The sequence below is a fragment of the Mobula birostris genome, chromosome 15, assembly GCF_030028105.1.
Source record: "Mobula birostris isolate sMobBir1 chromosome 15, sMobBir1.hap1, whole genome shotgun sequence".
Lineage (NCBI taxonomy): Eukaryota > Metazoa > Chordata > Chondrichthyes > Myliobatiformes > Myliobatidae > Mobula > Mobula birostris.
Genome location: NC_092384.1, coordinates 28,173,713 through 28,196,690, shown reverse-complemented (window position 1 = coordinate 28,196,690; position 22,978 = coordinate 28,173,713). Strand labels below are relative to the sequence as shown.

Sequence of the window (22,978 nt, the reverse complement as noted above, 5' to 3'; positions counted from 1 at the left end):
AGTTACATAATGCCTTGCACACTACACAGAGGTTCCCACCTGCAATTAGGGCATCCTTTGGCCAGCGGCAAAACCAATCCATGGTACACCCAGAAATCAGCGCTGGGAATTTTAACGCTCGGTTTCGGAATTTTTCTCCAACTGGTGAAAAGCAAAGCACCACGTGCAAGTTCTGCCGCACCCGACTCATGAAATAATCATACAGGTTTTCATTGGTTGGAGATCGCCTTGGAAACTGCTGCTTCATGGCAAGTGTAAGATCATTGCAAATTTCATCTACTTCATCTCGATTAAACAGGTTTGAAACCTACAAAAATAATTACAACTTAAAAATTACATTAAATCTACCTGAAATTCACTGGATAAAATCCTATTATGCTTTCCATCAGAACATAAATTTTCCACTGCTTGCATTCAATTCTCTGGAAATATTGTAAGGATTCACCCTTCGTGTTTAGCACCAATTATAGTACACTCAGTGGCTACTCTGTTAGGTACAGGAGTGGAACTTGGTGTGGTCTTCGGTTGCGGTATCCCATCCACTTCAAACTTCAACATGTGCTCTTCTGCACAACACTGTTGTAACACATGGTTATTGTTGCCTTCCTGTCAGTTTGAACCAGTGTATTCTCTGGCCTCTCTCATTAACAAGGCATTTTTTGCCCACAGACCTGCCACTCACTGTATGATTTGTTTTATACATCATTCTGTGCATGAACATCCCATGAGATCAGCAGTTTCTGAGATACTCAAACCACCCCATCTGGTACCAACAATCATTCCATTGTCAAAGTCACTTAGATCATATTTCTTCCCCATTCTCATGTTTGGTTTGAACAGCAACTGAACCTCTTGATCATATCTACATGTGTTTATGCATTGAGTTGATGCCACATAATTAGCTGATAAGATATTTGCATTAACAAGCCGGTGTACAGATATACCTAATAAAGTGGCCAGTGAGTATATCTTGTCAAGGCATAAAACCAAAATAAAGAATATTTGCTATGTTACTACACTCAAATTGGGATTTTTTTGTTATGAAAGTTAGGTTTCTTAAATTCAGAGTTACTGACCACTCCCGCACATTCTCAATGGCACAAAATGTTATAGGAAAATAAAAGCATTAATGCAGAGAACTCTGACTCTTGTAGTTAGGGCCTGAATTTTACCATCTGAATTCATCACTCTTTGAAGGTAGACTGAATCAACATTGTTAAACAGCCTTCTCTGTTTAACAATGTCAATTCACGACGATTCTGACCCAACCATTGATATGATCTCCTCAATGTAATTGAAAATACAGTGCATAAAACATAGCAAAGTAGTCACAATGCCTGCAAGTTCTTCACACAAAAAAGTGAAATGCTGTTAGTACAACCTTTATTCAAGTATTCACAAGCAAGAACAGAAATAAAATTCCAAAATATATGAGGGCAGAAAATGATAAGCTACACGTCTTGAAACGTGGCAAAGATTGTACCATACCTCTCCAGAGGAGAGAACATTGTTCAGATATTCCAGAAAAGCCTCATCCTTGATTTCATTGTCAGTAAAAATAAAGGTTACTCCATTTCCTTCTTGTCCAGCCATTTTGTACAGAGTCTTCAGATCTTCCAGAAGGTCTGAGGTACTATATGATCTGAATATACACACAAATTATACATACACAGCTGCAGCAGCTATTCTCCTACACATCAATGCTTTCTTTAAACATACTTAAAAATCAGTTATAATGCTCGTTTCCATTCTTCCATAAATGTAATGTTATTGTTCAATTTGACTTATTGGCAGTCTTTAGGTATTATCACTTCTGTATACAAATTGTTATTAATACGTTGCTTCCAAGATACAGAAGTGGACATCCAAAATTACTTCCAACATGTGAAGGTAGCAGATTATGGAGCACTGCTTTATTGTATTCTTGCACGCAGATTAACATCAGACATAGAAGACTATAAACTAAAATTCAAAAGGAAAATTTGCTCTACATCTACCAATAATAGAAATTGTACTTCAAAGCTAGCAAAGTGATTCCAAAGCCATTCGAGACAATGAAAAATAGCTTTTAAGCACTTTTCCCAGTGCAAAAACTAGTTCTCTAGGCATTAACTATTTCATATCTCCTCATAGTTTTAGTCATTAAAGATTATGATTATCTATTCAAAGCAAATTTACTACATAGTGGCTTTTCAGCATTTGTAATTATTCTGTTCTTCCATTTGTAGAGATGATTATTTCAAGGGACACACACATACCACACAAAAACTTATATTTTAGTTGTAGGTTTACCTAGTGAGAGTGATATGGAATGTTTGGTACCCAGCAATAAATGAAGTGAGTCTCGTAAGGCTCTGTTTACCTGAGCCACCCACACCAACAAGCAGAGCATTACCCCGAGGTGTTCTGATGATGCGGGATATCTGCAAGTGAAGGACAAGATTAAAATTACAGACCTTTCATGAAGAAAGAATAGGTAGAAATACTTGCGTAAGGGATGAATACTAAGAACAAAATATTCAAATATTATTACTTGCACGAACAGCAACATCTCACTCCACAAAAGTTCATTGTTTTTCACAACAATGTCTTTGATTTTGTAAAATAACTGAGTGCTTTCCATTCAGAGCACCCTTCATTCCAACACTATTAGCCATACTTGTGGTTACAACAACCTTCCTAAACGTTTCTCTTTCCATTACTCCCTCCTCTTTTAAAGATCTTCATTGAGGTCCTTGGAATGGGGGCTTATGCAAAAGTGTTTCTTGTGAGAAAAACACCAACCTCTGTCACTAAATCTTCAGTAACAACAAATCTCTCTTTAGCACTGAAACATCAAGAGATGGACAGACGAGATTCACAAAGATAATACCAGGAATGAATGGTTTTGATAAGAAGAACTGAACAACTCCGGTTTTTTGATTAGAATAGAAAAGGTTGAGAGAAGGTTCACCAGGATTGTCACAGATGTTAAGTTCCAGTCAGTGTAGAGGAAGCCTGGTGGGCCTTATTTCAGCCATGTCAGAGAACTCCTTTCCAAACTCAGGTGTCCCTTTCTCGTAGACCATAAGTGGTCTGGATTAAGTAAGAGGCTAGTGTGGATGTTGCATCAAGAATTAAGATGATAAGCTGATAGAGACAGTGTGCAGGCATAGTGCAGTCACCCAGACTGAACACAGCCTTTAAAAACCTAACTTGACTTTGTACAATGTTTCTGTTCAATGCAGGGACCAAAAGTCACCAGGCATACCAAGCCAAAGTTAACATCTAAGGATAGCTTGCTGACACTTACTAACTACCGGACTGTTATTTTACTAATTCTAGAATATTATTGACCTTTATTGTGTAGACTTTATCAGTTATTAACACATGAAATATATATTGTTGGTATTTAAATATGCAAATAATGGGATTCAGAAGTACACAAAGATTTTGTTGGATCAATAGCTGTATAAAAATTGCCAATTTTGAGCTGTAACCTCAGAGCAGCTCAGCAACAGGGGCTGAAGTGTTCTCCTTGTGCACAAGTAAATAAAGTGTGATTGACAAACATATAACCATATAACAATTACAGCATGGAAACAGGCCAACTCGGCCCTTCTAGTCCATGCCAAACTCTTACTCTCACCTAGTCCCACCGACCTGCACTCGGCCCATAACCCTCCATTCCTTTCCTGTCCACATATCTATCCAATTTAACTTTAAACGACAACATTGAACCTGCCTCAACCACTTCTGCTGGAAGCTCGTTCCACACAGCTACCACTCTCTGAGTAAAGAAGTTCCCCCTCATGTTACCCCCAAACTTTTGCCCTTTAACCCTCAACTCATGTCCTCTTGTTTGAATCTCCCCCATTCTCAATGGAAAAAGCCTATCCACGTCAACTCTATCTAACCCCCTCATAATTTTAAACACCTCTGTCAAGTCCCCCCTCAACCTTCTATGCTCCAAAGAATAAAGACCTAACTTGTTCAACCTTTCTCCGTAATTTAGGAGATGATACTCAGGCAACATTTTAGTAAATCTGCTCCGTACTCTCTCAATCTTATTGACATCTTTCCTATAATTCGGTGACCAGAACTGTACACAATACTCCAAATTTGGCCTTACCAATGCCTTATACAATATCAACATTACATCTCAACCCCTATACTCAATGCTCTGACTAATAAAGGCCAGCATACGAAAAGCTTTCTTCACCATCCTATCCACATGAGATTCCACCTTCAGGGAACTATGCACCATTATTCCTAGATCCCTCTGTTCTACAGCATTCTTCAATGCCCTACCATTTACCATTTATGTCCTGTTTTGATTAGTCCTACTAAAATGTAGTACCTCACATTTTTCAGCATTAAACTCCATCACCAAACAAGTGTGAGTTGTTTGGTGACAAAACTAGCAGATCGAATGAACTGAAAATTGTTGGTCTGCAGGGGCTTGCAGTGGACTCTACAGCTGAAGTATTAAGAAAACATGCATTAAAGGGTTCAGTTCAGGGTGATGGTCTGGGCTAACTCATTTTGATTTTTTTAAACTGAGGTTGCAGAATAGATTCGGCAAAGGTTTTGTGTATTCTCCTGATACTGCCACTGAAAGAGTCAGTGAGTGTAAATGAGCAGTCCTCACACATCCTTGCAAGCTCAGGTGGAGTTGTCCCTGGGTGTTAGGAAAAAGGAACTGCTGAGGTTTTACATTCTGAGGCCCTAATGATACTGTCAACCATGAACAGCAAATCAAATCTGACAAAGCTCTCGGGAATAAAAAGTAAGCAAACTTAAATCATATAATACCCACCAAAATGATTAGTGATTTTATTTTGGTGCAATAGCTGAAGAAAACAGTCAGCTAATATTCTTAGGGAATCCTTATGCCTTTCTATGAATTGCACCATGAGTTATTTTAAAATTTAATTAATTTATTTGCTTTATTTAGAGCTGCAGGACAGTAACAGGCCCCCTGGCCCATGACACCCAATTACACCCATGTGACCAAACAATCGACGAAGCAGTACATCTTTGGAATGTGGGAGGAAACTGGAGAAGCTGGAGGAAATCCACATGGTCATGGGGAGAATATACAGACAGCAGCAGGAATTGAAGCCAGATCACTGGCACTGCAATAGCATTATGCTAACCGTGGCACCATTGCGCTTCCCCAGTGTGCCCAGTCTTTCATCCACAGAAGATTGGAGACACTATTTCATTTTAATCTCATCTAAAACAAGGCAATGCCAACAGTGCAACATTCCCCTCGGCATAGCACTTAATAATAGTGCTGGTTTACATGCTCGAGTAACCTTCCTTCTTCAAAATCAGAAGTAAGTGAGTGTTCTCACTGGGCTAAGACTGAACCTTAAAATCAAATTTCAAACTAACCTAATTCACTGCTTTTAAAATTGCTGTCAGTTCTCAACAAATGATATCAAAACAAACTCACATATAAAGGACATCATGCAATGCACAGCTTTAAAACAAGAACTGAATAATGCTGAGAAAATGAATTAATCCTGCCTCACCTTCACCAGGTGAATTATGGCATCCTCAAAGAAGACCAAGTCCAGGTGCCCCCCTCGTACAGTCTCATTGTATAGGAACATGAACAGATTCAGTCTCTCTTTCAAGATCTCCAAATTTTCAATAGCCTCATATACTTTCGGCATCTCATATTCAGTGTCCTCTGGTTCCTCTCCTGAAAAATAAATAGACTGGATTGATTGCTCTACAAAGCTGTCCCAGACTCAATGGGCCAAATGGTCTCCTTTGCTGTGATGATTTTATGTTTCTATGATGAAAGTAGCATAGATAATAACAGCAGACTTCTATAATCATAACTCACTTCAACTGAAACATGGTAGACCATAAGCAAACAACCCGAGGTGAATTCCAGACACACAAAAGCGAGATGTGAGACTCAAGGTCATACACATACATCTGCACTGTGTTTAAAACATTGACAAAAAATATAAAGTAGGATTTCTAAAAAAGTTATGGTTGATATCAGAAATGCAGTTACATTTTTTGAATACTCCGTAGAACAAATTCTAAGTTTGCAAATGTTCAATTCTTTTGCCTTGCCAAGCCAGCTATGTACACCAGAGTGGTAAATCAGCTTGAATGATTGTTTATTAGAAGTGGCTGCCTTGTTCACTTCTCTTTAAAAATCTATGGTGCACAAAAGAAATGAGCAGAAAATGAATCAAAGAACCTCCTTTGCTGCAAAATGCATCAAAAATGAAGAACAGTGTCAAGCAACACCCAGAAAATGCTGGGGGAACTCTTGGATTTCCAGCATCTGCAGATTTTCTCTTGTTAGCATCAAGCAACAGTTATGATTGTAAATGTGTCACACAAATGGCATAAATATTGAAAGTCTGAATCAGGTTTGCTATCCCTGACTTACATGACGTGAAATTTGCTGTTTTGCATAGCAATAGTGTGCAAAGACAAAGTTTATGTCATGAAAAAAGACATAAAACATAACCCTTTGGATACTGTTGGGAGGAGTGGTGACCCTGCTGAGGAAGCTGCAGCAACCTGATCTCTAGCACGGAGTCTGTCTCTGTGGCTCAGAAAGGAAGAAGCCAGAAGGAATGCAGTAGGGAAGGTATGACCTGTACAAAAAGGATGGGACACACCTGAATCCAAGGGGGACCAATATCATTGTGGGCAAGTTTGCTAGAGTTGTTAGGAAGATTTCAACTAATTTGGCAGGGGGATGGGAAATAGAGTGATAAGGCTGAAAATGGAGCAGTTAGCATACAATTAGATGCAGTGTATTCTGAAATTGTGAGAAAGGACAGTAGGATGAGTTAAAGTGAAACAGAGTGCCAAATTTAAAAAGGTGATGAATACAGGACTGAAAGTGTTATATTTGAATGCACACAGAATACACAATAAGGTAGATGATCTTGTAGTGCAGTTAGAGATTGTCAGGTATGATGTTGTGGGCATCACTGAGTCATGGCTGAAAGAAGATCTTAGTTGGGAGCTTAAGATCCATGGATACAATTGTATTGAAAGGATGGGCAGGAAGGCAGAGAGAGTGGGGTGGCTCTGCTGGTAAAAAAAAATGAAATCAAATCCTTAGAAAGAGGTGACATAGGATTGGAAGATGTAGAGTCCTTGTGGGTAGAGTTAAGAACTGCAAGGGTAAAAAGACCCTGACGAGAGTTATGTACAGAGCTCTAAACAGTAGCCAGGATGTGGGCTACAAATTACAACAGGAGATAGAAAAGGCATGTAAAAAGAGCAAAGTTGTGATAGTCATGGGGATTCAGGTAGGTTGGTGATGGATCCCAAGAGAGGGAATTTGTAGAAAGTCTATGAGATGGCTCTTTAGAGCAGTTTGTGGTTAAGCACACTGGGGGAACTGCAATTCTGAATTGGGTGTTATGTAATGACCCAGATTTGTTTCGTGAACTTCAAGCAGAGGACCCATTAGGAAGCAGTGATCATAATATGATAGAATTCACCCTGCAGTTTGAGAGAGAGAAGCTAAAACCAAATGTATAAGTATTACAGTGGAGTAAAGAGATTACAGGCGCATGATAGAGGAGTTGGCCAAAGCTGACTGGAAAGAGACACTAACAGGGATGATGGCAGAACAGCAATGGCTGCAGTTTCTAGGAGAAATTAAAAGATGTAGGAAAGATACATCTCAAAGATGAAGTAGTATTCCAAAGGGAGAATGAGGCAAACGTGGCTGACAGGGGAAGTCAAAGACAGCATAAAAGCAAAAGAGAGGGCATTTAATATAGTAAGAATTAGTGGGAAGTGGGATTTGGAAGTTTTTAAAAACCAACAGAAGGCAACTGAAAAATCTATAGAGAGACAAGATGAAATATGAAGGTTGGCTCGCCAATAATAATACAAAAGAGGATACAAAAAGAATTTTCAAACATATAAAGAGTGAAAGAGAGGCAAGAGTGGATATCGGACCACTGGAAAATGATGCTGAAGAGGAAGTAATGGAGGACAAACTTAAGTATTTTGTGTCAGTCTCCACTGTAAAGACATGAGCAGAATGCCAGAAATGCAAGAGTGTCAGGGACAGAAGTGAGTGTCATCGTTTTTTCTGAGGAAAAGATGCTTGGGAAGCTGAAAAGTTTGAAGGTAGACAAGTCTCCTGTACCAGATGGACTACAATCCTGGGTTCTGAAAGAGGTAGCTGATTGTGGTGGCATTAGTAATGATCTTTCAAGAATCACTAGATTCTGGAATGGTTCCAGAGGACTGGAACATTGCAAATATCACTCCACTCTTTAAGAAGGGAGGAAGGCAGAAGAGAGGAAACTATAGGCCAGTTATCCTGACTTCAATGGTTGGAAAGATGTTGAAGTCTATTATTAAGTATGAGGTTTCAAGGTACTTGGAGAGACATGACAAAATAAGCCAGGGTCAGCAAGGGGAAATCTTGCCTGACCAATCTGTTAGAATTCTTGAAGGAAACAGCATGCAGGATAGACAAATGAGAGTCAGTGGGTGTTGTTTGTTTGGATTTTCAGAAGGCTTTTGACAAGGTGCCGCACATGAAGCTTTAACAAAATGAGAGCCCATGTTATTGTGGGAAAGATACCAGCAATGGATAGAGGATTGGCTGACTGCAGGAGGCAAAGAGTGAGAATACAGGAAGCTTCTTCTGGTTGCTGCTAGTGACCAGTGGTGTGCCACAGTGGTCGAAGTTGGAACCGCTTCTTTTTGCATTATACGTCAATGATTTGGATGAAGGAATTGATGGCTTTGTGGCCAGGTTTTGGACAGTAAGAAGATAAGTGGAGGGGCATGGAAGATAAGTGTTGAGAAAGCCGGGTGTCTGCAGAAGGACTCAGGCAGACTGGGAGACTGGGCAAAGAAGTGGCAGATGGAATATACCATAGGGAAGTGCATGGTTATGCCCTTTTGTAGAAGAAATAAAAGAGTGGATTCTTTTCCTAATGTGGAAAAAATTCAAAATTCAGTGGTGCAAAAGCAATTGGGAGTCCTCATGCAGGATTCCCTGATGGTTAACTTCCAGTTTCAGTCAGTGGTAAGAAAGGCAAATGCCCCTTACCTAAGAAAAGATGTGCTGGCATTGGAGAGGGTCCAGAGGAGGTTCATGAGAATTATCCCAGGAATAAAAGGGTTAACATATGAGATTCATTTGATGCCTCTGTTCCTGTACTCGCTGGAATTTAGAAGAATGAGGGGGGAATCTCATTGAAACCTATCAGATGTTGAAAGGCTTAGACAGAGTGGATGTGGAGAGGATGTTTCCTATAATGGGGGTGTCTATGACCAGGGGGCACAGCCTCAGAATAGAGGGGCATCCATTTAGAACAGAGACGGGGAAAACTTTCTTTAGCCAGGGAGTGTTGAATCTGTGGAATTCATTGCCACAGACAACTGTGCAGGCCAAGTCACTGGGTATATTTAAGGCCGAAGTTGATAGGTTCTTGATTATCTAAGCTGTCAAAGGTTACGGGGAGGAAGCAGAATATGGTTGAGAAGGAAAATACATCAGCCATGATGGAACGGCAGAGTAGACTCAATAGGCCAATGGCCTAATTCTACTACTATGCACAATGCCCTGATTAACTTTTCTACTGCCATGCTGTGGGGTAGTTTATATTAGCACTTGTCCTGTTAAAGCAGTGTTCCATGCTGGAAAGTGTGTTTTGGCTTTGGTTAAGATAAGGACCCATGTTGTCCAACTTAAGAATGTGAGTCATCAGGATTGTGGGATGTGAGAGAAGGTTCTCGAGAGCTGCAGGGGAAAGTTTTCTGAAGGATAGTAGTCTGGTTAGTGGTCTTCTGGCAGGAGATGCGATAAAGAGTAGATCAGGAGAGGTGCCTGTAGGACTCGATCTGACGGGAAGATACGATTGCAAGGAGTGCTTCACAAGACGAAGGAGTCCAAGATGAGAAGCTCTACCAGTGATTAGAGATGAGAATTCAGTACCGTGAGTAACAGTTATACCCAGCTTTTGGAAGAGACGAGCACCAGTGGTCCTGTGCACATTTAGTTGTAATGGGCCCTTTTATTTTTTTTCTTTCTCTTAATAACTGTTTGATAAAGCTGAAATTAGTAAACATTGCATATGGGCAGTATTTACACAACATTCACTCAAATCAAGGTTTCTTTTATCAGAACATCACGATGTTCCTGTTTGGTTGAACCCCAAATCATACTGACCCTAGACAACACCTTATATTCCATCTGGGTAGCCTCCAACCTGATGGCATGAACATCGACTTCTCTAACTTCCGCTAAGGCCCCACCTCCCCCTCGTACCCCATCTGTTACTCATTTTTATGCACACATTCTTTCTCTCACTCTCCTTTTTCTCCCTCTGTCCCTCTGAATATACCTCTTGCCCATCCTCTGGGTCCCCCCCCCCTTGTCTTTCTTCCCGGACCTCCTGTCCCATGATCCTCTCGTATCCCCTTTTGCCTATCAACTGTCCGGCTCTTGGCTCCATCCCTCCCCCTCCTGTCTTCTCCTATCATTTTGGATCTCCCCCTCCCCCTCCAACTTTCAAATCCCTTACTCACTCTTCCTTCAGTTAGTCCTGACGAAGGGTCTCGGTCTGAAACGTCGACTGCACCTCTTCCTACAGATGCTGCCTGGCCTGCTGCGTTCACCAGCAACATTGATGTGTGTTGCTTGAATTTCCAGCATCTGCAGAATTCCTGTTGTTTGACCCTAGACATATATGTTTATGTGTAACGGCCTTTGCCCCAACTGACTCCCGTTGCCTAGAGTGAATAGCCATCAACCCCGCCAAACAGTGCAAATGCTTTTGTGCGGATACGGTGTGAGGCGCCCAATAATCAGCCACGACACAAATATGAAACAATATACCAAGTGCAAGTAAAGAATTATACTTTATAGCAAATTTTGGTGATGGGTTAGTAGAAACAACTAAAACAAGAGGCGCCACATAAGTAACTTATCAGTCTTGTGCACATAATATTTTAATACGCAAACACGAAGAATTCTGCAGATGCTGGAAATTCAAGCAACACACATCAAAGTTGCTGGTGAACGCAGCAGGCCAGGCAGCATCTCTAGGAAAAGATACAGTCGACGTTTCGGGCTGAGATCCTTCGTCAGGACTAACTGAAGGAAGAGCTAGTAAGAGATTTGAAAGTGGGAGGGGGAGGGGGAGATCTGATTTTCCCTGAGTTTCCCGACCCCCCTTCCTGCTGGGACACCCGGGGGCTCTCCCTCCGAGAGGCTTCCTGCCACTCACATTCCCACCTGAAGTGCCCCGCAGTTATAGCACATGCCTCACCTCGCAGGACCCCGGCCTCCGCATGACCTCAGCGCCGTCTGTCCCTTCTGGGAGGGGCCTTCTCTGCTAGTCCCCTCACGTGGAGGGACCCCACCTGCCGCGACCCCCTTTTGTGTCTCCCGTGTGGAGCTGGCCCTGGTCGTTTCACCACAAGGAGCTACTACCGAGGACTGTACCTTGTTAACGGAGCCTTCTTCCGCTTCCAATTCATCCTCCTCCTCCCTCACCTCTCTAAGCACCTGAACAAAAGACGGGGGGGGGAGAAACACACTCTACGGGACTGCCGGAGGCTCGTAGCAATCGCGTCATGTCTCTGCGCGCCCCTGACTACCTGGTCGATCCTTATCCAATCTACCTCATTCCTTGAAATGACCCCCCCAGCACCTCAAGCAATTTAGCCGACGCTCAAGTCGGAGAAGATACTCAGAAAGCTTTTCCATTTTCTCCTGACGCAGATTCTGAATCCTCTCAAAAGCTCCACCATGCTTCCCGTCAGCCCAAACGCCTCCTCTAGGGCGACTTGACACTCCTTCCAAGAAGCCAGGGGCTGGTTAACTCTCAACCCTTTTACTACATCAGCTGCCGCCCCTCTCAAGCTGTCCCCCAATCTTTGCCGCTTCTCCTCCTCAGAACACTGCCACTCACCTAGCAACTGAGAGGTATGTTCTACCCAGTACTCATAATCCTCTTCCCCATTGGAGATGGGGTCCTCCCTGAGAAAATTCTTAACTTCTGTCGCGGACCCACCGCCCTGTTCACCAAAGAGTTAATGGCTGAGGCCAACTCAGAGCCCTTCCCCTTCCGTGGGAAATGAGAATTAATCACATTCTCCAAATCCGACCACTCTCTTCCTTCATCCTTCAAAAACGATTGGACCCGCCCTCTAAAATCTCCGCCCCTAGATTCCGGCAACTCCTCTGGTGTCTCTTCAAACCCTTCCTCCATGACAGCGTGCACGTCCCATGGCCCCACCTCACCTGCGTCACCGATAGATGGCAGAAGTCCCAATTCCTTGACATCAGCGCCCGTCTGTACCAGCACAAAGGCTGAGTCCCCGCTTTACTAATCTTTCTGCTTACAATCTCAACCTTACCCATAGCTCTGACCGTATTCAAACATCAAATTAACACATCGTCCAGGGTACGTATATCCACCCCACTTAATACGCAGGCATGATTAACCGGGACATCCTCGATCTCACACAAAAGTTCAATCTTATCCGTGTCCATCTCTTCTAATTTAACCTGGGCGACTTACCCCGTATCAGACAGAATTCAAATCCCAGACGAGTCCCCACAATGTAACGGCCTTTGCCCGAACTGGCTCCTATTGCCTAGGGTGAATAGTCGTCAACCCCACCAAACAATGCAAATGCTTTGGTGCGGATACGGTGTGAGGCGCCCAATGATCAGCCATGATACAAATACGAAACAATATACTGAGTTCGAGTAAAGAATTATACTTTATAGCAAATTTTGGTGATGGGTTAGTAGAAACAACTAAAAGAAAAGGTGCCACATAAGTAACTTATCAGTCTTGTCCACATAATATTTTAATACGTTGGAGCTCACGCCTCTGATTCCACCCACAACATCCTTCCAAGACTCCGGCCACCATCCGAAACCCCGAGGTCCGGTATCTGCCACCCTGGAACCGCTGTCCATTCCCCGCACGCCTGTCCTCTCTCTGCTCGCCTCCCGAAAAAACCCCCGCTCCTCAACTCAGCACACATATACAAGATAACATAACATGACTTTCATTGGCTAGCAAATGAATACAATTTCCATGATCACATTGTATAATCCAAACATTGCTGTTACAGAGAACCCCTTGCTCAGCAGTTAACAGTACGAAAAGCCATTTTGGTAATACGCGATTAACAGTTAACAGCCCAGCTAATATTACTGAGAACCCTACATATGAAAGGTGGCCTTCTCCTTGCTGAGTCTTGCAGCTGTTAGCAGAGCTAGTTAAGGAGCCAAATTTGTATGCGAGCATGGTGAGAGGGTTACACATTTCTTAAAACTATTATAAGTTACAGAAGTAACTAAATTGTGTAAAAAAAACAAGATAGTGTTAATGAACCATTTAGAAATTTGATGGCAGAGGGAAAGAAGCTGTTTCTGATCAATGATTCAAATGTATTGTACATCCTCAGTATGAATGAGTATGCAAAAAATGTCCTGACCTGTGATTTCGGGTGGGTCACGTAAGAAATCTACAAAGAAGGTTTCAGTATCTGCATTGATGATATTCCTCACTTCTTCCCCAAATTCTTCAGCAACAACATTCATCAATGTTTTACTAAACCATTCACAGTCCTCAGAGCTTGTAAAGCGATCAGCCACCACTCGGGTACTTTCGTGTCGCCAGAGCTTCAGAAGAATCTATTTAAAACATTACATCTGAAGTGTCATGTTTCACACTGGAAAGAAGATCTGCAAACCTTTCAGAAGCTTGGTAATTCTCAAACTACTTGACAATCAATGCAAACACGAGGAAATCTGCAGATGCTGGAATTTCAAGCAGCACACATAAAAATTGCTGGTGAACACAGCAGGCCAGGCAGCATCTATAGGAAGAGGTAGTGGAGTGGATCTCCCAGTGGCCACACATTTTAATTCCACGTCCCAGTCCCATTCTGATATGTCTATCCACGGCCTCCTCTACTGCCAAGATGAAGCCACACTCAGGTTGGAGGAACAACACTTTATATTCCGTCTGGGTAGCCTCCAACCTAATGGCATGAACATTGACTTCCCTAACTTCCGTTAATGCCCCACCTCCCCTTTGTACCCCATCCCTTATTAATTAATTTATTATTATTATATATATATTTTCTCTCTCTCTCCTTTTTGTTACTCTGTCCCTCTCACTATACTCCTTGCCCATCCTCTGGGCTTCCCCCTCCCCCTTTCTTTCTCCCTAGGCTTCTCATCCCATGATCCTCTCATATCCCTTTTGCCAATCAACATTCCAGCTCTTAGCTCCATCCCTTCCCCTCCTGTCTTCTCCTATCATTTCGGATCTCCCCCTCAACCCTCCCACTTTCGAACCTCTTACTATCCCTTTCAGTTCGCCCTGATGAAGGGTCTCGGCTCAAAACGTCGACTATACCCCTTCCTACAGATGCTGCCTGGCCTGCTGCGTTCACCAGCAATTTTTCTATGCGTTGCTTGACTATCAATACATTCTTCTTCAAACACAGTCTCTATAAATAAGCACAGCAAACAGTACAATTCCACTAATTACCATCTGATTAGAGCCCAGCTCATTTGTTATTGGCAATATTGGTTGAAGAAAGCATTTTAGACAAACACGATTCTATTTTGGAAGTTAATTTGCCAGCACTCCAGTACTGTGTCAAACTAGAATATAAATTTTGGAATAGAACAGTAAACCTACAATCTGCTGACTCAGAGGCAAAGGTTCACCTCTATGTGTGGTCAACAATTTTTATTGGACATCAGCCTTATGTTTGCATTTTATATAATTTGGAATATACACAGCTAAAAACTAGCCTTCTTCTCAGCCAACAAGAACACATACAGAGTGAGTATTCTAAACATGCTGTTGGCAGTAGACTCTGCACTTTAAGGCTTTGGTAAGAGTCCCCTCAGATTCAAGTTCTGCCTTCAACTGTGGAGTTCCTTGAATTTCTGCCACATGATTGACTGATTAGATATTTGCATTGATGAACAGGTGCACCGGTGTACCTAATAAAGTGGCCACTGCGTGTATAGGAATGTTTGAATAACAGGTAATTTGTGTGCACAACATTTCAGGAAGGTATAGATTTATACTCCATAATGCACTTTTATGTTTATCTTCCTAAGGGCTCTACCATTTACCAAGTACTTCCCTCTTACACTTGTCCTGCTTAAGTGCAGCGTATCACACTTGTCTGGATTAAGCTCCACCTGACATTTCTCCATCTATATTTCCAACACATCTTTCTCCTGCTGTATCATTTGACAACCTTCCTCACTATCCACAACTTCACCAAGTTTTGCATCGTCTATGGCGCTACTAATCAGCCCATCTGCATTTTCATTCAAATTACTTGTATATTATCATAAGCAACAGAAGTCAAAATACTGATCCCTGCAGAACACCACCTGTAACATACTACCTCTCAGTCTTCTATAGCCCAGCCAAAATTTTGGATCAGTCTACCAACAGGAATCATGTTGAATGCTTGACCTAGATAAGTCCATATAAACAATATCCACTGTCCTAATCTCATCAATCATCTTTGTCACCTCTTCAAAAAACTCAATATAGTTAGCAAGATAACCTCTGCCACATAAAGCCATGCTGACTATTTCTAGTAAGTCCATACTTTTCCAGACATGATTAAGTACTTTCTCTGCCACTGTTATAAGGTCTATAATATTGTGTATTGCTTTGCAGTTAATTGTTTAATGCACACTATTAAACAGAAAGTTTTACCTCTTTACAACAAATGACCTCTGCTGTAGTGCTGAGCATGCCCTGCCAAATTCTGGAGAGGTCTCGTAAATTGAACACATAATGAAATTTGGCTGGTGTAGGAAGCATCTTAACTTTAACAATTTGCCAGAGTTTGCGTGTGATGGGAACAAGTTGAGCCGCCAGACCCATAACCTCCTCAGTAAACCCGCGCTGTCTGCAGAAATGTCCACCTGCAATCACACCTGCAGCCAATAGGAGATAATTTCATAACAGAAAAAGAAGTACACTCTCTTAGCTTAGAAGATCATTTACTCACCAACTAATTCTAAATATTGAACAAAATATTTTGAACATAAACCAAATTAAAATTTTCTAACTTCTTTTCACACTTCTAATCCTTGCTGTGAACGCAGTATTTTTGTGAATCAGGTTAAATATTTATTAATGCAGTTTATATGTAAATGATGGCATATTGCAATGTTATTTGTCAAATACTCCAAACCATTCTATGTTACATACCAAAGACTTTGTCAATGGAGATGCTTGAAGACAATGTACAATTAAAAATGGAGAAGTGCCTTTTCAGCCTTTGTGGAATATCATTCTGTCCTCCACCAGGGTGGATCATTGCAGCAATAAACTGCACGTCCACAATATGTGTGAACTCTCCTGGCTTCTCTAGGTTATAGAATCCACTCTGTTCAATCAGTTGCCTCAAAATTTCATTGGTTACCTTAGAAAATGATAAGACATTATGTTACTAACATTTTCCTGTTACTACTTTCCTCAATTTCAGGCCCACAATAAGTTTCCATTTCAACAATGCAGGAAAAATATTCTCATTTCATTATGTTGATGGAAATATAAATGCTATTAAATGGAAATAGTAATCTTTTATATCCAATGTTGTAAAAGTACATCAAGGTCTGTTTGCTCCGCAATGCTGAAAGAGTGTGAGGAACTCCACTTGCCTGGAATGAGAATAACCTTCAAAACACTCAAGAAGCTTGACGGCATCTAGAATAAAGCAGCCCACTTGATTAGTAACTATTCACTATTGCAAGTGTTCATTCCCTCCACAACCAGTACAATACAGTGCAAAATGTACCAATTACAAGATGCACAACCTCAACTCGCCAACACTTAAATGGGCCTTTTGGCCCAACTTGACCACATTAATGCCTCAATCATAATGAGGATTAGGTCTCAAGCCGCGGTGTTCCCTATTTACAGCTGCAAAGAAGAGCAGCATCGGAGTGAGAACTGGTGCTCTCCACCAGAGGCGGTATGGCGTAGTGTCCAAGATGGATTTAGCATTGTCCCCTAGTGTTCGGTGGGCAGAAGACAAGCTGTATTGTGATAGACTGTAGACTCCTACAATATTCATGGACTCAGGGTTTGGACTATATTTTTTTGTGTGACTGTATTTTACTGATATCTTATGTGTGCTTACTATCTTACAGGAGTTATATGTGCCTTGTGCTGAGTGTAACTGTTGGTACTGTGTTTTGCAACTTGGCCCCAGAATAATGCTGTTTCGTTTGGCTGTATTCATGATGTTTTATGTATGGCTCAATGACAATTAAACATGAACTTATTTGCCTATGGTTGGCCCATTTCCCTCCAAACCTTTCCTGTCCATGTACCTGTCCAAATTTATTTTTCTAAACGTTGCAATTGTGCCTTCTTCTACCATCTCCTCTAGCAGTTCATTCCATCTACCCACCACTATCCTGTCCCTTGGATTCCCTATAAATTCCTCCCCTCTCAACGTAAACCTATGTCCTCTATTCTTTAGCTTGCTTCCTCTAGATAAAAGGATGTATTTATCTAGCCAACTATGCCCTTCATGATGTTATCTCTATAATCTCTATAGAGATAAAATCATGAGGGGCGTAGATAGGGTGGATAATTACAGACTTTTATGATTATTAAATCTCCATAAAGTCAACTCTCAGCCTCTATCGCTCCAGGACTAACTGCCCCTGTCTATCCAATCTTTCCTTATAACTGAAGTTACTACAAATAGTCCAGTTTATGCTAGAAAAAATGAGATGGTGACACATAACCACCAATTCTAACCTGGTCACCAGGAGTCACACATTGGAAAGTAACAACATCATTTAACCAAATGCAGTCTTGTCAACAAGTCAACAAGACTATTACAAGCTGATACAAAAATTGACAACAGAGAAGAAAACCGATGTTAATTTTTTTCTTACCTGATCACCCCACTCATTAATAATAGGCATGCTTATATCATCAATAAACACAGTCATTGTTTTTCCAGCTTGAGGTCCATAAACATTTCCTATCCTTTTGTCCACATAACTTTCAATAGTTCTCTGGTTAAAAAGTCAAAATACACATAGTTAATCTGACATTTGAAAATTCTAATGGGTTCCTCAGCTATTTAGCATATCATCTAAAACTCTTTGAAAATATCCAATTCCATTATCCATATTTAACATAGAACTTGGTCCAGACTCCTGCATCTGCAGTCCACTGTGCTTCCCTTGAAGCTGATTTGGAATCAGAGTCAGGTTTAGTATCACTGGCATATGTCATGGAATTTGTTGTTTTGCAGCAGCAGTACGGAGCAATACATAAAAATGCAATAGATTACAGTAAGAAAAATATATAATTGTAATAAGTAGTGTAAAAAAAGAGAACAATAAAATAGTGATGTAGTTTTCCTTGGTTGGTTCATTGTCTGTTCAGACATATAATAGCATAAGGGAAGAAGCTGTTCCTAAAATGTTGACTGTCTGTCTTCAGGCTCCTGTACCTCCTCCCTGATGGCAGCAATGAGAAGAGGGATCTTTAATGGTGGATGCCATCTTTTTGAGGCATCACGTTTTGAAGATGTCCTCAATGTTGGGGAGGCTGGTGCCCATGATAGAGCTGACTGAGTTGCAATTTTCTGCATCTTTTTCCAGTCATGTGTTATAGCTGATGGTGATGCAACCAGTTAGAGTGCTCTCCGTTGTGCATCGGTAGAAATTTGTGGTGTCTTTGGTGACATACCAAAGCTCCTCATACTCCTAATGAAATAGAGCTGCTGCTATGCTTTCTTTGTAATTGCATCAATATGTTGGGTCCAGGATAGATCTTCAGAGATGTTGACACCGAGGAGCTTGAAACTGCTCACCATTTCCACTGCTGATCACTCAATGAGGACTGGTGTGCGTTACCCCAACTTCCCCTTCCTGAAATCCACAATCAGTTCCTTGGTTTTATTGACATTGAGTACAAGGTTGTTGGTGTGATGCCACTCAACCAGCTGACCTATCTCACTCCTGTATGCCTCCTCCTCACCATCTGCCAGCAATAGTTGTGTCAGCTGCAAATTTATAGATGGCATTAGAGCTGTGCCTAGTCACACAGTCATGAGTGTGGAGAGGGTAGAGCAATGGGCTAAGCACGCATCCTTGAGGTGCATCAGTGTTGATTGCCAGTGAGGAGGAGATTTTCCCGATCCACACCGACTGTGGTCTCCTGATGAGGAAATCAAAGATCTAGTTGTAGAGGATGGTACAGAGGCCCAGATTTCAGGTGGTACTGAATGGCTTTTGATCCTCTTTGGAGGAACAGATCTCAAACCAGCTGATCAACTTAACTTTAAAAAGCAAAGTTAATACTAAAAGATGGGCAGTGAAATTGAATCAGAGAGGAATTGAGGCAGATATTGATTCAATAACAACAAACAATCTGCTGGAGGAACTCTGCAGGTCGAGGAGTGTCTGTGGGAGGACAAGAACCATCAACGTTTTGAGTCAAAACCTGTATCAGCTCTGAATTAGTTCAGCAAATTGTTGCTGTAGATGCGAGCATCTCCAGTTGAATTAGTTTTTACATGAATTACTTTTAATTACTTTTAAAGACTTTTAATTTATTCTTGCATTTTATAAGCTACAGTGTTTTCAACAAGATCTGTAGTTCACCTGCTTATCACAGTACCAAAGGGATACATATGCAAGAATAAGAATCATGATAACTTTACTGGAGCTACCACAAAATCAAATGTGCAATAGTTCACCAATAAGCTTAATATTCAACATTCTCTTAGTACCTTCCTTACTTACTAAGATGCTAGAATTAATGCAATTTAAATAATAATCAAAGGTATTTTGTTCATGAAGCAGATAATAGAGATAACAGGCATTATTGGTATTATCCTCTGAAACAGCTTCTCTGGAACTTTCCATGTATCCCTGATCATAAGCTTACAGATAGTCACACTAAACAATCCTTCAAGCGGTAACAACATTGAAGGGAACAATTACTGCCCCAAGATCCATACTACATAGCTGAAATATGGCAAAAATTGTCTTTATTTATCTTTGCTTCTTACCTGAAACAGTAGAGGTGTAGTGGCTGAGGAAAAATTAAGGCTTTTGGGCAGGTGAGTCTCAGTGTTGTATTTGGATAGGTAGCTTTTTATGATGACTGTCTTAGCAGTTCCTTGTTCACCAATCAAAAGTACACCCTGAGAAAAGAGATCAATGAAAGCTATCATCGTTCAGTATTTTCTCATAGCCTGAGAAGAAAAATGGCCAAAAAAGGATTAGGAAATGAAATAACTGCCAGGCTTCACCCTAGAAGGAGAGTCTTGGTTTTCATGTAGGGACCAAGAAAGGGCAAAAATTCCTCATTGAAAATACTTGAGGAAAAGTTAATTTGCCAAATCAAAATTCCCATGGTTTTCACCCCTACAGGTACAAACACTGAAAATGAAATTGGCATTCAGGACATGAAAAAGTACTACTGGAACTCAAAAAAATACCTGCGCTAAGACTGGAAGCCACCAAAATAAGACCATAGCAAACAGTTTAATATTGACTTCTACAGAACTTTAGCTCCCTTGTCAAGTGTAGTTCACCTACCCTCCTCCCTAATGATCTGCCCACTAAAAATATTTTAATTAGATGAACCTGAACTAATCAGTATCGTGTTGCAAGATCAGAAGTAAGTGTCGCTGATGGTATAAAGAAATTAGCCTTTCGTGGTAAGGAAACAGGGAACTACTTCACTATTTTTATTGCAGGGCAATCAGCCCACTGTAGAAATGCCCTTAGAAGCTTTGAAAGTGGCAAAAGCAAAACTGTCATGGATCTTTAAGCTTTTAAATGTATCTGACATTCAGAAGCATTTTAAACAGTTAAAAATTAAGTAGGTGATAAAAATAGATTTTAAAATTATATTAAAATTAAATCCAAAAGTTAGGCATAAATATAACATACTAATGAATAAATTTAAAACATTAAACTAAATAAGATCAATTTTTAAAAAATTAACATAATTTCCTTTATTAAAACAATATTATTAAAAACAAAACTAAAATAAAATGCTGTTAAAATAAGAACCACACCATGTTGAAAGTTTTTTTCCCTCAGGCAGTTAATCCCCCAGGAAACCACCCTCTCTCTATTTCCTCAATTACTGCACTGCACTGCACTGTAAGCACTTTTAACTTGTTATAATGCTGTTCACATTGTAATTATATGCTGGTATTTATGCACATTTTATTACATATCTGCAAATTAACCTCAAACTTTATTTTAATATAACTGCTTATTCTTTATAATTGCGGAATGGTGTCTTCTTGCTGCATGTCTCGCAAACACACCACAGCAAATTCCTTTTACATATACATGTATATGGCAAATAAAGTTGATCCTTGATCTTGAGATCCACAACTGCACTATCCCCATTGAAATCAATGTTTCATAAAGTTCTCTCATAACTTGAGCTGTGCTAAAAATGATTTTCCATGCATCATTATAGAAGTAAAAACCTTAAATTCATTCAAGAGGATGTTAAGACAGCAGAATGAAATGGCATGCAAAGCACAGGATATAATGTCTTTCCAGCTTGTGGAATAAAATATACATTATATCTGTTAAACATCAAAACTGCTGATGCAGGAAACCTGAAACTAAGTCAGAAAATACTGGAAAGTGCACCATTTGTGGAGAGAGAAATATAGTTTAAATTTCAGTCAATTAAGTTTCATCAGAAAACAAGTGGCTTTCAAGTTGCAGAGAAGGAAGAGTGGAAAGAATAAAGGTTGGAGAACAAGACAGTCCAAGTGATGCCGTTCTGTGGTGCTATCTAGTTAGTTACACTGGAGAAACAAAAGGCAGATTGGTGCAGAACATTTCTCTCCAGTACACAAGTTTGTCTCTGAGCATCTATTAACTTTACACAATAATTCTTCACCCTATCCCTTTCTGGCCATTTTGTCTTCATCCTACTCTGATTCAACAAATCCCAAAATGAGCTCGAGGACCAGCAGTTCAACTTCTGGCTGGGAACACTGCAATTCTTAGAACTCAACAATTTCAGAAAGTTATTCACTTCATCTCAGTTCTTCTCTCTTCACAGATGCTGCTTGATATGCTGGGTATTTCCAGTATTTTCCTTAGTTTCAGATTTTTAGCAATGTCTGCATCTCAAAGTTCCAGCAGGTCATTTTGTACTTTCTTTTTAACTGATCTCACTTAAAATCAGTCACTTCAAGCAGATGGGACTCATCAGCCGTGGTTGGCAGCTCATCTAGGAGAAGGAAAACTCTGATCTTAAACCTCCACTGCCTTGCGGCTATACCCACTCATGGGGAAGGCTTCGGGAGTAAACCCCAAGGGAAAAATCCAGAGCTGGAGTCCTACATTGAGTTCATTGCTGCCTGACAACACCTGTGATGCTGCTGGCATGGGTTGATCAGTCACATAGAGAGGGAGAGCTTACTACATGGGCAACAACTTGCTCTCCATATTGTACTGTCCAGGCTTGTGTATCTAGACAGCTAGGACACAATATCCACGGTCAACTCTGAACGACGGAGGTCCTCACAACTGATCTCACTCACTTACTAACTAGATTTCACCAAAAAGCATTGTATCACCTACATAATCTTGGTTTATATTTCATAACAAACATTGACTTTGTTCTCTCTATCCCTTCCCCCTTTTGCAATGTAAAATCTATTTCTTTTCTCACTTTACTGGGTCTCATGAATGGCTGTTGTCAGGTGCCATCTGACCTGACCTGCCAAGTTATTCTAGTGTTTTCTGCTTTTATTTTACAATACAGGTCCTTCCCAGTTTATGATCGTCTGACTTATGCACAGCCCATATATAACAAACCAGCATTTGGTAAACTGGCAGGATGGACTTGCTGGCTGGCTGAGGGGCTGCAGGGCTGGGAACTGCTACCTGGGAACTCAGTTTGCAGTGCATTTCCATCTTGTGAACTGCCCAGGTTCC

The 22,978-nt window shown here is 40.8% G+C and overlaps 1 protein-coding gene across 1 annotated transcript in view; it reads right to left on the bottom strand.

Annotated features, from left to right (window-relative positions):
- Positions 1 to 22,978, bottom strand: part of LOC140210475 (dynein axonemal heavy chain 5-like) — a 202,452-nt gene that overhangs the window by 63,973 nt on the left and 115,501 nt on the right. The window contains exons 47-55 of the mRNA XM_072279452.1: positions 20,065 to 20,199; positions 17,933 to 18,055; positions 16,230 to 16,443; positions 15,729 to 15,952; positions 13,465 to 13,663; positions 5,520 to 5,692; positions 2,293 to 2,423; positions 1,489 to 1,642; positions 40 to 307 (exon numbers count right to left, since the gene is read on the bottom strand). Coding sequence (XP_072135553.1) covers positions 40 to 307; positions 1,489 to 1,642; positions 2,293 to 2,423; positions 5,520 to 5,692; positions 13,465 to 13,663; positions 15,729 to 15,952; positions 16,230 to 16,443; positions 17,933 to 18,055; positions 20,065 to 20,199 — 1,621 coding nt within the window. The remainder of the gene's footprint in view (positions 1 to 39; positions 308 to 1,488; positions 1,643 to 2,292; positions 2,424 to 5,519; positions 5,693 to 13,464; positions 13,664 to 15,728; positions 15,953 to 16,229; positions 16,444 to 17,932; positions 18,056 to 20,064; positions 20,200 to 22,978) is intronic.